This window comes from Colossoma macropomum, unplaced genomic scaffold (assembly GCF_904425465.1).
Source record: "Colossoma macropomum unplaced genomic scaffold, Colossoma_macropomum, whole genome shotgun sequence".
NCBI lineage: Eukaryota > Metazoa > Chordata > Actinopteri > Characiformes > Serrasalmidae > Colossoma > Colossoma macropomum.
In genome coordinates this window covers 18214626-18227748 of record NW_023494796.1, presented here as the reverse complement: position 1 = coordinate 18227748, position 13123 = coordinate 18214626, and the positions used below count along the sequence as shown (strand labels likewise).

Sequence of the window (13123 nt, the reverse complement as noted above, 5' to 3'; positions counted from 1 at the left end):
ATGAAATGGAATAAATAAAAAACATTCTTTTTCTACTACTGCTCCTCATATGATAAGGTTATGTTGGATTTTGATGTCAGCCATAGTTTAAGTAAAGTATTAAATCTATGTTTGTTATAAGCATGTAAGATATTCTTTACTTTGTATGTCCCAGTTCTTACATAACAACTTCTGTGAATGCTTGAACTCCAAGTTATCAATCATCCTGTTTTCCGTTTAGCTTTCTGCTGACCTACTCAGCATACTCTAGTAAACGCAGTATGGATCCAGTTGCAGAGAATATAAAGTGTAAACCAGTTACAGCGAGTCTGTTAGCTGCAACTGCAATTCTCAATTTCGATTTTATGGACACAAACCTCAACAATAAAACAGGGCTTTCTCAAGCAGTGCTTATGAAGACCTGTTCATATGTGATTTGAAGCACTGTGCATTTTTGAGAGGTTTATGCTCATAACATTCCTGTTCCTGCCAAACTCTCAGATTCACTGGGCTGTAGTGACAGCTGTAAACTGCACGTTGTCCTAGAATGCATTAAAGACACTCAAGGGGACAAAACGATAACTTTAAAAGTAAGCTGTCCTTAACTTAGCGGAAAACAAAAGACGAATGGCACTTCTGTTCCTCAACTGGATATTTTGGCCATAAAATACAGCAATCAAAGGAAAATTAGTTGACAGACTGTTGAATGCATTTGTGGGTGGAGCATGGGTAGGTCAATTACAGCCATATGCAAAAGTTTGGCCCCCTGGCCAAATTACATGTTTAAGAGAACACACCTCTGCACATTTTAAAGCTATTTAAATAGCTATTTATTGCCTGAATGTAACATATTGGGGAAAATAGAACATAAAATGTTGGCTGTGTAAAAATTATGGCACATTTTATCTTTTTTCTTAAATTGTGCACAAAAATGTGCAGAACAAAATACCATTTTTAACCCTTAACCCTGTAGAAAATCTGCTAAACATGTAATTTTACTGGGAGTGTTCAAACTTTTGCTAGTATTCTAAAAGTAATGCACTTGGAGGCGCCAGCAAGATAATGGAAAACTGCTGTAGAAATAGTTGGAATGCAAAAAAAAGACACAATGTGTAGAAAAGCAGGGATGTCCAAGTAAAAGTGTGAGTGGTATAAATTATAACAAGGGCATACATTATAACAAGGATTAGTGCAGCTTTAATTCTCAGAGTTCTTACAAATAAACCATCACTGGTCAATTTTACTCTCTCACTGTCAAAGCTGATGGGCCACAGTGTGGGCAGCCTAATGTCCAAGCAAAAGTAAACTCAATGTCTACCAAATAAAGCAAACAAATACAGGAGACAGCAACAATTAGCAAAAGTATTTAAGAAAAACAAGGACCAGGCAACTTTTTCTTTTCACAGCACAGATTAGTCATCACTAAAACATGAGCAGGCATCTTACAGGCATCGAGTAGTTTGAGTATGATAGCCTAATTATGTAAACTGCTTTGAAGCTTAGTAAAGTTCAGTTTTTAAAGTTTTTAAAGAAAAGTATCAGAGCAGCTTTGGTATCAGCCAATACTGAAGATGGTGAATACTGAAGTTTTCAACATCTCAGTATCAGAAAAAGTGATATTGTACCATCTCTACTAAACATTTCTCGGCTGATCAGGTATATAATTTTAGGTATAAATACGGTCACCCTTTGTTTGGATGGTCCCCTGTAGATGCTCTACAGATCCTTAAATCATTAACCACCTTTCTGGTGATAATTAGCTGATTATCAACAACATTATGGTGAGGGTTAGGGTTAGGAGTAGGTGTAGGTTTTTGCTTTGAGGTTAGGGTTAGGGTTAGGGTTGGGGTTAGGGATAGATTTAATAAACTCTTTCACACTGAACTTGAAGTTCAGGTGTTTTTACTGGAAATTTAGTTGAATGTTACTTAAAGACAGACTGAGCATTTACAAAGCATCTACAGTGGACCATCCAAGTAACACTCAACTTAAAGTTTAGCTGCATTTAATGGATATTTAGTTGAATGTTGCTTAAAGATAAACTGAGTATTTACAAAGCATCTACAGCCATCCAAATAAAGTGTTACCATAAATACTGTATTTATACAAGAAAGAACTGCACACAAAAATTTCAGATCTACAGTCACACTCAATCTCAATCTTATGCTCAATATTAATCTCAATCTCAAAGGCACAGCACAAAATTAGTATCCAAGGCGATGATATTTAAAAACATTAATTCCGACAAACTCTCCTATTTTGGACAAAACATTTAGCAAACATTCATGCGCACTGCATTCCTCAGAGGGCCTAACCTGTCCTGGGTGTTTGTCTTCTCTTTCTCGCTGGATTGGTATTGTGCACTACCAGTGATGGCTTTGTTTTTGACAGCTCCAGGTTTAGGCAGAAACACATTAAAAGGACTCCCACTCTGCTTTTGATGTACTCCTGCTCTCCTCGTGAGCATGTCATCCTTTTCCAGGTCAGGCAGGGGACTTTCATAATCATGCTCATCATCATCATGAAAACCAGAACAGTCACTGCGAACTGCACTGTGGGCTGAAGTTGAACTGATAATGGCTGGTTTGTTTAGAGCAACTGTGGCTGCCGATGCTGACAGCTTTGGTTCCAGGTTTACCGGATCAACTCTGTTAAAAGAGCACTCAGTAATAAGCGTAGTCTTACACACAACGGCAACACACCCCGCAGGCATAGTTTGGGGAAAAAACAAACTGACTCAATTTTCCTCTTACCCTAAAAGTCTGCCAGCCAAGGACAGTTTGGTGTCCAAACCATCCTTTCCTTGGTTTTACACAAGAGTTATAAGGCTAATGTAGATAACAGGTAATGAAAGCTTATACCTCATTAATTAGCATTTTAGCATGTTATCTAGTTGTGCCCTTAGGCAAGGCACTTAACCTCCGCTGCCCTAGCTGGTGCTACACTGCTTCCAACAGTATGCTGCTCCCAGACTGGGCATTGTTAGGCAGTAAAGTGCCTAACAAAGAAGGAAATGTTGGGCACCAAATATGACTTATCAGCTATATTTGGGGCAAGAGGAAGCAATATTTTATCTATTCCTACTCCATCACACCTTGGACAAAAACTCCCACAAGCCAGTCTGGGACCATTTCACAAACATGCCCCTCCCATCTGGCAATAATACAGGTCTACAGCTCCGGTTAGTGTATAATAATGCACTGCAACTCGTATTAGACACGCATTCAACACACACAAGTGTGAGGCCACCACTCATTTTCAATACGCCCACCTCTGTCCAAACTTGAACCGCTTTGTCTTTATGTTTTTCTCCAGCATAAGAGGATCTGTACTCCTTTCTTTCGACCCAAAACCACCCGTGTCCCTCTTGGAGCCTGGCGGCGGCAGAAACTGGTTATAGGACGTCCCGCTCATTCCCTTCTGAAATGCTCCTGTCCTTCGCGCCATCATGTCATCTTTCTCTATGTCCGGCTGCCTGTCCTTCTCCTCCTCCTCTTCATTTTCCTCGTATTCCTTCTCATCCCTTGCTTTCTCAGCCAGCCTCAACTCCAGAGCCTCCCGCTCAGCCAAGGCTGAGGAGCGTTTTGAGACAGAGGTCAAAGGTTGTGGAGACTCTGAGGATGAGTTCAGGGCAGGGGCTGCATTCGCACTTCCACTGAGTGTGTGTGGGGGGAGTGATAGAGGCAGAAGAGAAATAATGAATACAAGAAGAGACAAAGAAAGAGATGACGCAGATAAAAGCAAAGCAAGATGCATTTCAGCCAAGCGCAACCAACAGTTATGCAGCACTGCGCAAAAGTCACTACCCTTCATTTATTTAATTTCCAATCAAACTGGCCGATAGTAGAATGTATTCAGTTTTCAGAGTCAGAAAAAAGCAGATATGTTTATCAGAAAATTACATAGAGGTCTCAACGATTTTGTCCAGCTGTTGCATTTATTAACTTTCATTTTTTTTTTGCTTTACGTTTTTCATAGAAGTCCCATTTTTTGTAAATCTCTTAGTAATTTTAATACCAGTTTTGGAAACTGTTTTTTCACTCATTTTCCTTTACTTTTCCCCTTCCTTAAGCAAGTAAATTGTCTTTTATCTAATCTCAGAAATACCGAAATAACTTGAATTTAATGCCTGTTTTGATCAGAAATTAAATAAATTAGATTTTTGTGCAGCACCGTAAATATTCATATTCAGACATGGTCAGGTAACACACATACGTAGATCACATGTGTACACTTTAATTCACCCACAGATGCTCTCTTACTCTCTCAAACTCTCAAGCCAAACTCACATTAAATGCCATTAAATCACATACTCATGTACAAAAGCTTACAGTCAAGCAGCTGCCAGTACTGCATAATGCATCACTACTCTAAATCTGCAAGACTATGAAGATATTAGTCCAACTGATTCGCAGATGCGCCAACATCAGCCCTTAAAGGTACACTAAGTAACACCGTCATTGCTTACATGAACAGAATGTAAATACCAACAGAACATAAAGTATTCTGTAGCAGAGTGTTGTATATGACAGTCTCAGCATTTTGACCGAATTGTTTTTTTTGTTTTTCTTTCTTACCAAACATTTTTTCCCACCCACTAAGTGTCCTGAATGCCACAAAGCTGGAAGGCTAGCATTAAGTCAACCACTGCATCTTTTTTAACCTGCTGCTAACGCAATGTCACTGGACAGCTGTACATGCTTGGAGGAGAACGCTAACTGCCAATTCTGTGCAGTGGCTAGAACTCTGCTGTCCTGGACTCCCGGCCATGGCTGGGATGTGGTGTGGTATCATCGGGGACTCAGCTCCTGGCAACACTTAGATGATTGTGCCATTTGGGAGCCAAAGCTCATGATTTTGTCCATAAATGTTTTCTCACAACAATACCCAGCATTCCTTATCCAAATATGTCATACATCCTTTGGAAATCCCTACGATACTCAACAAATCCTCACTAGCTATAGGCTAATAAATACATCGATGCTGCTGGCTAGCATTAGTGAAATACGACTTCTCAGGCACACTGGTCATGGAGCAAGATAATTTTCTTATGGAAGACATAATGCAATACAGTTTACCCAAACTGACATAAGGTATCTAGCTAGCTAGGTAGCTAACTTGCTAACTTTACCTTTTACCATCAGTAATACATGCTCCAAATTGTAAAGATGATTTGAAGCCAGTTAGCAAAGTTGGATGATTGCAATATGTTAGTTGGATTCCTAGCAATAATGTCAGATATCTGGCTTCTTCCTGCATTAACCCAATGGTTTTAGTTAGTGAGCAGTAAAAATCAAACAAGTATGTTTCCAAGTATTGACCCATCAAAATGTACTTCAAGTTCATGTTAGTCATCAGAAAAGTGTTTTCCTATTATTCAAAGGTAAAATCTTGCGTGTTTCAAAATCCCACCCCGGGGGGCTACAGTCTTGCACTGTTCTGGCTACTCTCTGCTTCAGCACACCTGACCTTGATTTTCAAAATTTCTGCATAGGACAATCTTTGAGATGTAAACAAAGATGTTCAGAGTGGTTTGAAGTGAAATGTTGCACTGTACTTACTGGCTCAGATTTTTTTAAATAGCAGTGATAGAAAGCAGGGGTCATGGTATCTACAAAGCAAATATAGCCATATATTTTAAAACTACTATAAACCAATGTTTCAGGCAGCAGGCAGTGCATTAGTATTAATTTCATTGAATAACTTTCTGTAATGTAGATTTTAGAGGCTTTAAACTTATAAGACATCTGGTTCCTACCACCACAGACTGTTCAACTGCAGATTAGATGATGGCTAAGCATTTCAAAACAATGGCCACCACAAACATACTAATTGTTTCTGGTTACATCTATGGGTTTCGCACTGTTATGTTAGGACAAAGTTTACGGCAGATGTTTGACCCAAAGAGCATTGCTATGTGAGAATGGAAACAAAGCCATTCAGATTGGTTTGATGTGAAATGCTCCACTCTCAAGAAACTTGTAGAGTTAGAAAACAGAAAGTTATTATAAGAAATGGTTCGAGATCTCTCCCTGATGCTCAAGACACTGGGTATAGTTTTGAGGCCTAAAACATTTTTTTAATCCATTAACGGTGGAGAGGTACATCCAGGATGTTGTAAGGCAAAATAGTCGCCAACGAAAAAGTGTTTCTTCAGATTTATCTCTATTTTACCATTACCATTTGCATTGTAGACATTGCAATCTCCTGGTTCCAATCACCACCACTGTAAAGAAATGTGAATCTTCAAGTTTTTTACAACTTCTTAACATCCAACGACTCAAAAATGTTTACATTCTAACTACATTTGCTTAATATTTGGCCTAGGTGTCATGGATGGCTTATCTTAGTGTACCTTGAAACATACCAGACTAAGCAGATGAGCCCAATCACTGTGGAGTTGTTGGGGTAGTAATAATAATAGTGCCCCAATCACACCTGCCTACAATAATAACAATAATTAGTTCAGGCTGTTCAGTAAGCATGTGTGTGAGAGGTAGAGGTCTGCTAGCCAAACTAGGCCCAATGCGGCCCGACAAAATTTCAGTTATCGGAGCCATGTTTGGACTGATTTTGGTATCAGGAAGGGCTTGGGATTGTTTTCTATTGCAGACTTTTTTAAAATGTCGTCTTTGTTTTCATTTGAAGAAAAATTTCTACGTAGTACTGTGCAAAAATTAAAGACCAACTTTCATTTATTTAAGTACAAGTTATTAATTTTTTTCAGGAGATATTTAGATATAAGATTAATGATATAAGATAATGGTTATTAGAAGATATTACATCTTATGTATTATAAGAGAATCCACTTAATCCAGGGGAAAGTCTGAGGAAAATAATATATATGATTTCGAGAAAATGAGACACCTAACAACTTTGCAAGACCCGGTAAACCACAAAAAAAAAGAAAATTTGCAAACATGCAAAAGGTGCTGGTGTTCACTGAATGTGTTTGAGATCACTTGGATCATGAAAAGTAGAAAATACAACCAACTTCTAAGGTGTGGAAAATATCCCTGCAGAGTCTCCTGAAAAGAATGAAATTCTATTAAGAGCAAAGAGTGGAAGCATAAAATACTGAAAAAAAAATGTACTCGTTATAGCTTTTGTTTGTTTTCTGACACTAAAAAAGAATTAAACTGCTGTTTTGATTGTCAATAAATGAAGGGTGGTTTTTGCACGGTAATTTACATTTTGTGCACTCTCACAAACTAGAGTATAGTCTATTGTTGCATTCAGATTTCCTCCCGAAAACCATCTGCGATAATCCATATATGTTAGTGCATGCGAGCGGGTTCTGGTCAAGTTCCATATTCAGCAACACTGGGGCTGGTCTGTTCGGCTATCAAAGCTGCTGGTTCATTTTCGTGCAAACTTCAAGAGTGAGTTAGTGAGAAAGTGTTTGCCAAATCTTTCAGCCGCCGAGCTACAAATCACGGCCACCACTGGAGGGGAGAGGAGAACCAGGCCATTCAGCAAGCAAAGCGTTTGTGCATTTTGTGCTTTTCATGTGTTTGAATGTGCTTTTGTGTTTGTGCTCATTGTATCTATGTGTGTCTGAACTGCGTGCGTGTGTGTGTTTGTTTTGTATAGTGTGTATCCCCTACTCTTGCTCTCCCTACCTGCCTACCGCTCTCTCTGCTGTGAGCCCTGAGCTCACCCCAATGGTGGGCATGGCAACTGTTGCCGTGGAGAGGAGGCGTCGAAGTGTCTCTGACTCATCCCTCTCTCTCTCTTTCCTCCTCTCCTCTTCCTCCTCCTCATCCTCCTGCTCCTCTCCCTCTTTCCAGGAAACACTCTCCACTTCAGTAACCCCCCCGAACGTCACAAATCGCCGCCGGTCGCCGTGGGAACGCCCTCGGCCAGCAGCCAGGTCACCCTTGGCAACCTTTCCCGAGGAGGCGGCAAGGATGGAGCCTTTCTCAAGACAGGCCTGACACAGAGGAGCGGGGGGCGAGTCACTGAACACACACACGCACACACACACACAAACACCACGCAGATGCAAGTACACCAAGTGCGCACAGTTACACACAGTACAGGCCCAAATACACATTTATAAAGAGCGGCAAAAAAAGATAGAAGTCTGACCTAAAAACACTAAAAAAAGGTCAGATGAAGAGAAACAACTGTGAAAAAAATTGTGAATAGTCTGTCTGTCCTCCTGAATGGTCCATCATACTAAATAGTCTGTTGTATTGAATAGTCTGTCTATTTCACTAAATGCTCTGTCATACTAAGTAGTCTGTGTTACTGAATAGTCTATTATACAAAATAGTCTATGAATCATACTGAATAGTCTGTCTATCGTACAGAGTATTCCATCTGATGTACTGAGTAGTCCGTCTGATGTACTGAGTAGTGTCTCTATGAATAGTCTGTCATACTGAATAGGCTGTGTATTGTACTAAATAGTCCGTTTTCATACTGAATAGTCCGTCTGTCGTATTAAATAGTCCATCCATCATACTGAATAGTCCGTCTATCATACTAAATTGTCGTTCGGATTGAATAGTCTTTCAGTCATACTGAAAAGTCTGTCATACTCAATAGTCTGTCATACTGAATAGTCTGTCTGTCATACTGAATAGTCTGCTGACCTGAATAGTCTGTCTGTCATACTAAATAGTCTGTCATATTGAATAGTCTGCTGTACTGAATAATCTGTCATACTGAATAGTCTGTTGTACTGAATAGTCTGTCATACTGAATAGTCTGTCATACTGAATAGTCTGTTGTACTGAATAGTGAATTGTCTGTTGTACTGAATAGTCTGTCATATTGAATAGTCTGCTGTACTGAATAGTCTGTCTGTCATACTGAATAGTCTGCTGTACTGAATAGTCTGTCATACTGAATAGTCTGCTGTACTAAACAGTCTGTCTGTCTGTCATACTGAATAGTATGTCTATCATACTGAATATGAACATAAACTTAACAAAACCGCAATGAGTAATTATTATTATTGTTAACATTTAAGATCTGTCTGTAGTCTTGCTCCACATTTCTCAGAAGTGTTCTTACAAATGTGACATAAATAGTTTTTTCTTTTATACTAGCTAATGGAAAAAATGCCTAATTAAAGATTTGGAACATTTAAGTTATTCACTGGAACTTAATTCAACAGCTTGATGGAAACCTGGCTTGTGTCACATAGAAAAGTCATTAGAAGAGTGAACTCTTGTGTTACAGTAATTCAAAGAGCCAAAAACAAGTGAAGGCTCTCTAGCGTTTAGGCTCTGTCATTGCTTTCATGAAGATCTGCAGCGGAGGCATCATACTAGTGACGCAATGCTTGAAACTGACACAAAAGCCCCACAGATACCAGCCAAAGCATCTCTCTCTCTTTCTCTCACTTGCCCTTTCTTTAGTCTTGCCTCTAGCCAGGCACGTCTTGTGAAACGTGACCTTTTTGCACTCACAGACACACACTGGCACATAAATTTTGGGTGATGGTTTAATCTCGCTGAAGGCATCTCTCTCATAGTTACTGAACGATCCATGTTCACAGTGCGTCTGCTGCTGCCTGCAGGACTGTACAACATCTACACAAATCTCCAAGACCAACTTCCACAACATTCACATCACCAACAAACCAGGAGTTTGTTGGCAGTCGGCCTGTAACCAAGCCAACTTTATGTCAACTCCTTTTAAGTGGGTTTCTATTCATTAAATTAGACAGGGAGATTTAATCTCCTAGGGGGAAAAATAGCACTACCAGCAGTTTTAAGACCAAGAAGAGTCAACTATTATATATATTACATATATATTTAATTCCTTAAAAAAGCTCCTAATTATGATGCAGGTTTGTTGTGACAGTAGACATATCAGCTGAATAATCATGTTTTAAAACATTTCTACAGATTTGATTATCAAAGATAGAGCTTTTGAGCTGCTCACATGTATTTTGTAATTGGCTGTTTACCCAAATGGTTAAGTTACTCACTTTACAGCGCAGGGAAGTTAATCACCATAATTCCATCACTCTGGCGCTGCGCATTCAAAGGTAATTTGATTTGTTCTTTCATTGCAGTACTTAATAATTGCGGAAACACGTGTTAATGTTAACGCTACTTGTGCAGCCCTAACAGCAGTAGTGTACAACTAACTGATAAATGGTTCTTCATTTGTTTTTTCCTGGTGTTTCTCCTACATAGATTTACAACAACTAATAGATCCACAACATGGATCTATTAGTTGCTGATGTTCTTGATCCAATCAGTGTGAAGGACTTTCAATAAGAGTGTAAAGGCTTTTCCCATAGGATATGCTAAAGTCAGAGTGCATCACTACAAACCAGTGGAATACCTCAGAATACACAATACATATTATGACCACACACAGTTCTCGTACCGAACATACTGGATGCAGACAGGGTGTTGGGCACTCAAGACTTGTTGATGAGCATGAACAACAGAGGCTATCCCATCTGGTCCCAACCGGCTAAGGGCTACTGTGGCGCAAGTCACAGAAATCTTTAAATGATGGTTGCGGGAGTAATATGTCACAACACACAACCACACCCTGTTGCGTATGGGGCTGCTTAGTCATAGACCCGTTGGAGTGCCCATGCTATCCCCTGTCCACCACCAGAAGTGCCCACATTAGGCATGTGAGCATTGGAACTGGACCAATGGAAGAAGCTCTTCTGGTCTCATAAATCCCATTTTCTTTAACGTCATGTGGATGGTCGGGTACACGTGCACTGTTTACCTAGGCAAGTGGAACGACAAGTTGGATCCATGGTGGCTCGATCTCACAATTTAGAGGATTTAAAGGATCTGCTGATAACATCTCCCATAGGAGATTCTTGTAGAGTCCTTGCCTCAGGGGGTAGGACTGTTTTGAGGGGCATGAGGAGGACCAACATATTAGGCAGCTGGTCATAATATTTTGGCTCATCAGTCTATATACCTTTATATGCAACACATATAAACGGGCCACGCTAACGTATGTGAGCTAATATATGATTAATAGTAACACTTTTTTACCTTAATTTATTACCTCTCTCTCTCTGTCCCTTTCACACACATCTCTGCTTCTTAACACATACTGTGGGATTTTGAAAACAAATCTAAAATTTGGGCCACCAAAACTTTTTCATAGGCTGTCTTCGGTTGCAAAGGCACTACACTGGCCCCTGTGGAGCGTATCACATTAACGTTCAAAGACCAATTTTAACTCTTTTTTTAACTCTTTTAACTTAAATTTGCATTTTTTGTCTCCGACAGCATCATACACTGTAAACCTGCCTTTATGCAGTGTTTTAACGTCAGGTCAGCTCTACAGTCAGTCAGAGGTCAAGGTCTGTAGTCAGGCACCTGTCCTCTGTGCTCATCTTCAGCCTCTGCCATTTCTCCAAGTCTGACTGAGTGATGGCCGTCTGAACCAGGGTCTGCCGAGGATCCCGCTGTGGGAGGGCCCCAGTTTGGCCACGCCTCCTGGCCAGGTCATCTTTCTGTATGTTAGGCACCGCCGCCCTCCCTCCTCCCTCTGACTCCCCCTCATCACCATGCTCCTTCTCATCCTCTCTCACCCTCGCTTTCTCAGGGGTCAGGAAGGGCTTGTCCTTATGAGTTATGATTGATGCCTCAGCAGGGGAGGCCTCACTGAAGAACAACAAGGTGGAAAGGGCTATTGGTGTCTTATGATTTTTCAACAACAGAACAGTTACCATGTTTAGAAAGTCAAAGCCAACCTTCCACATTTTGACACATTCTTTGGGCAGAATACCTAGTGATGGCTGAATACAAATACACTCTGCTAAATGTATTTGGTATTCCATCACAAGACATAAAAAGTAACATTTTAGAATACATTTACTAATAAGACACATGGGAAAAACCCAGATTTTGGCAGTTTTCTTCATGTAGTTTTTCTGTTAATATGTTTCATTAATCTGACATAATAAAAAACAAAAAAACTCTAGTAGGCCTTCTGGAAGTCCTAGATATGTCACTGACTGAATACGAGCTGCAGCCTAATCAATGGGTTGTTAGAAATGGAAAACAGCGTCATTTAGAAGATTTAAAAGTCTGTGTTTAATCTGGTATGGCCGAAGAATGTTCAAGCGAACTGCAATTAGCTTAGCGCTAACAAACTACTAGAATCCCACAGGAAAATTGGTTTTTCCTCATGTTTTACCCACATTTTGACATTTATATCCCTAATTAAAGGTTTAGCTATAATAGTCATGTTTTGCCACTGTGTAAAATATACCCAAAGTTTAAAACATTTTTAGCAGTTTAAAACATCATTTCCCTAAAACTGGTTTGATTTTAATTTCCTTCGTTTTTTTTGCTTGTTTATTTCAAAGCACCTGTTTTCAGTGTTCATTGAAAGTCTCTGCCACTTCTCAAGGTCAGACTGAGTAATGGCCGTCTGGACTAGTGACTGACGGGGGTCTCTTTGCAGGGTGGTCCCACTCTGAGCTCTCCTCCTGGCCAGGTCATCCTTATATAGATTTGGCACCACTGCCCGCCCCTCTCCCTCCTCATCACTCTCCTCTTTCTCCCCCATCTTTTTCCCACGAGGAGTAAGAAAGGGGTTGTCCTTACGGGTAATGATTGACACTTCAGTAGAGGCAGAGTCAGCCTCACTTTAGTATGGCAATGCCACAAAAAAAAAACAACAAAAAACCCCAAAAACAATACCCCACAGATCCCCGGAACACACACGTAGACCCCAAACACACCACCACCAAGGACACACATTTTCATTGCATACAGACAGAAGGAAAGAAGAAAATAAGAATGAATAAATAAATGAAAAAGTGAACTATTGATTCAGACACTTCATATCACTCTTAAATTTGTCATATATGTTATATAATATATCTTGTTATATAATGTTATATCTTAATTTAAGGAAGTTAAGGATTCAAAATAAAAGTTTCATATGAAACTTTTATTTTGAATCCTTAACTTCCTTAAATTAAGACTACATCTTTACAGTACTCTCCAAAATTATTGGCACCCTTGGTAAATTTAACAGAAAAGCCAATTTCTAGCAGTGACATGTCAAAGCAAGCCAATAAACTCCTCTGTGGTGAATTTACTATACCACATGACCTTCAGTGGCCCACTGCTTTTGGAAATATGAACAAATATACCAAAGCTCAATAGTTAATTTCATTTATGAGCAA

General features: G+C 39.7%; 1 protein-coding gene across 8 annotated transcripts in view; it reads right to left on the bottom strand.

Moving 5' to 3' along the window:
• limch1a (LIM and calponin homology domains 1a) overlaps window positions 1-13123 on the bottom strand; it is a 94278-nt gene that overhangs the window by 37335 nt on the left and 43820 nt on the right. For 7 of the 8 annotated variants that reach the window (XM_036583030.1, XM_036583033.1, XM_036583034.1 and 4 more), the window contains exons 11-15: window positions 12299-12577; window positions 11301-11588; window positions 7602-7940; window positions 3251-3634; window positions 2295-2627 (exon numbers count right to left, since the gene is read on the bottom strand). In XM_036583030.1, coding sequence (XP_036438923.1) covers window positions 2295-2627; window positions 3251-3634; window positions 7602-7940; window positions 11301-11588; window positions 12299-12577 — 1623 coding nt within the window. The remainder of the gene's footprint in view (window positions 1-2294; window positions 2628-3250; window positions 3635-7601; window positions 7941-11300; window positions 11589-12298; window positions 12578-13123) is intronic. The other variant, XM_036583037.1, reaches the window with a different exon arrangement.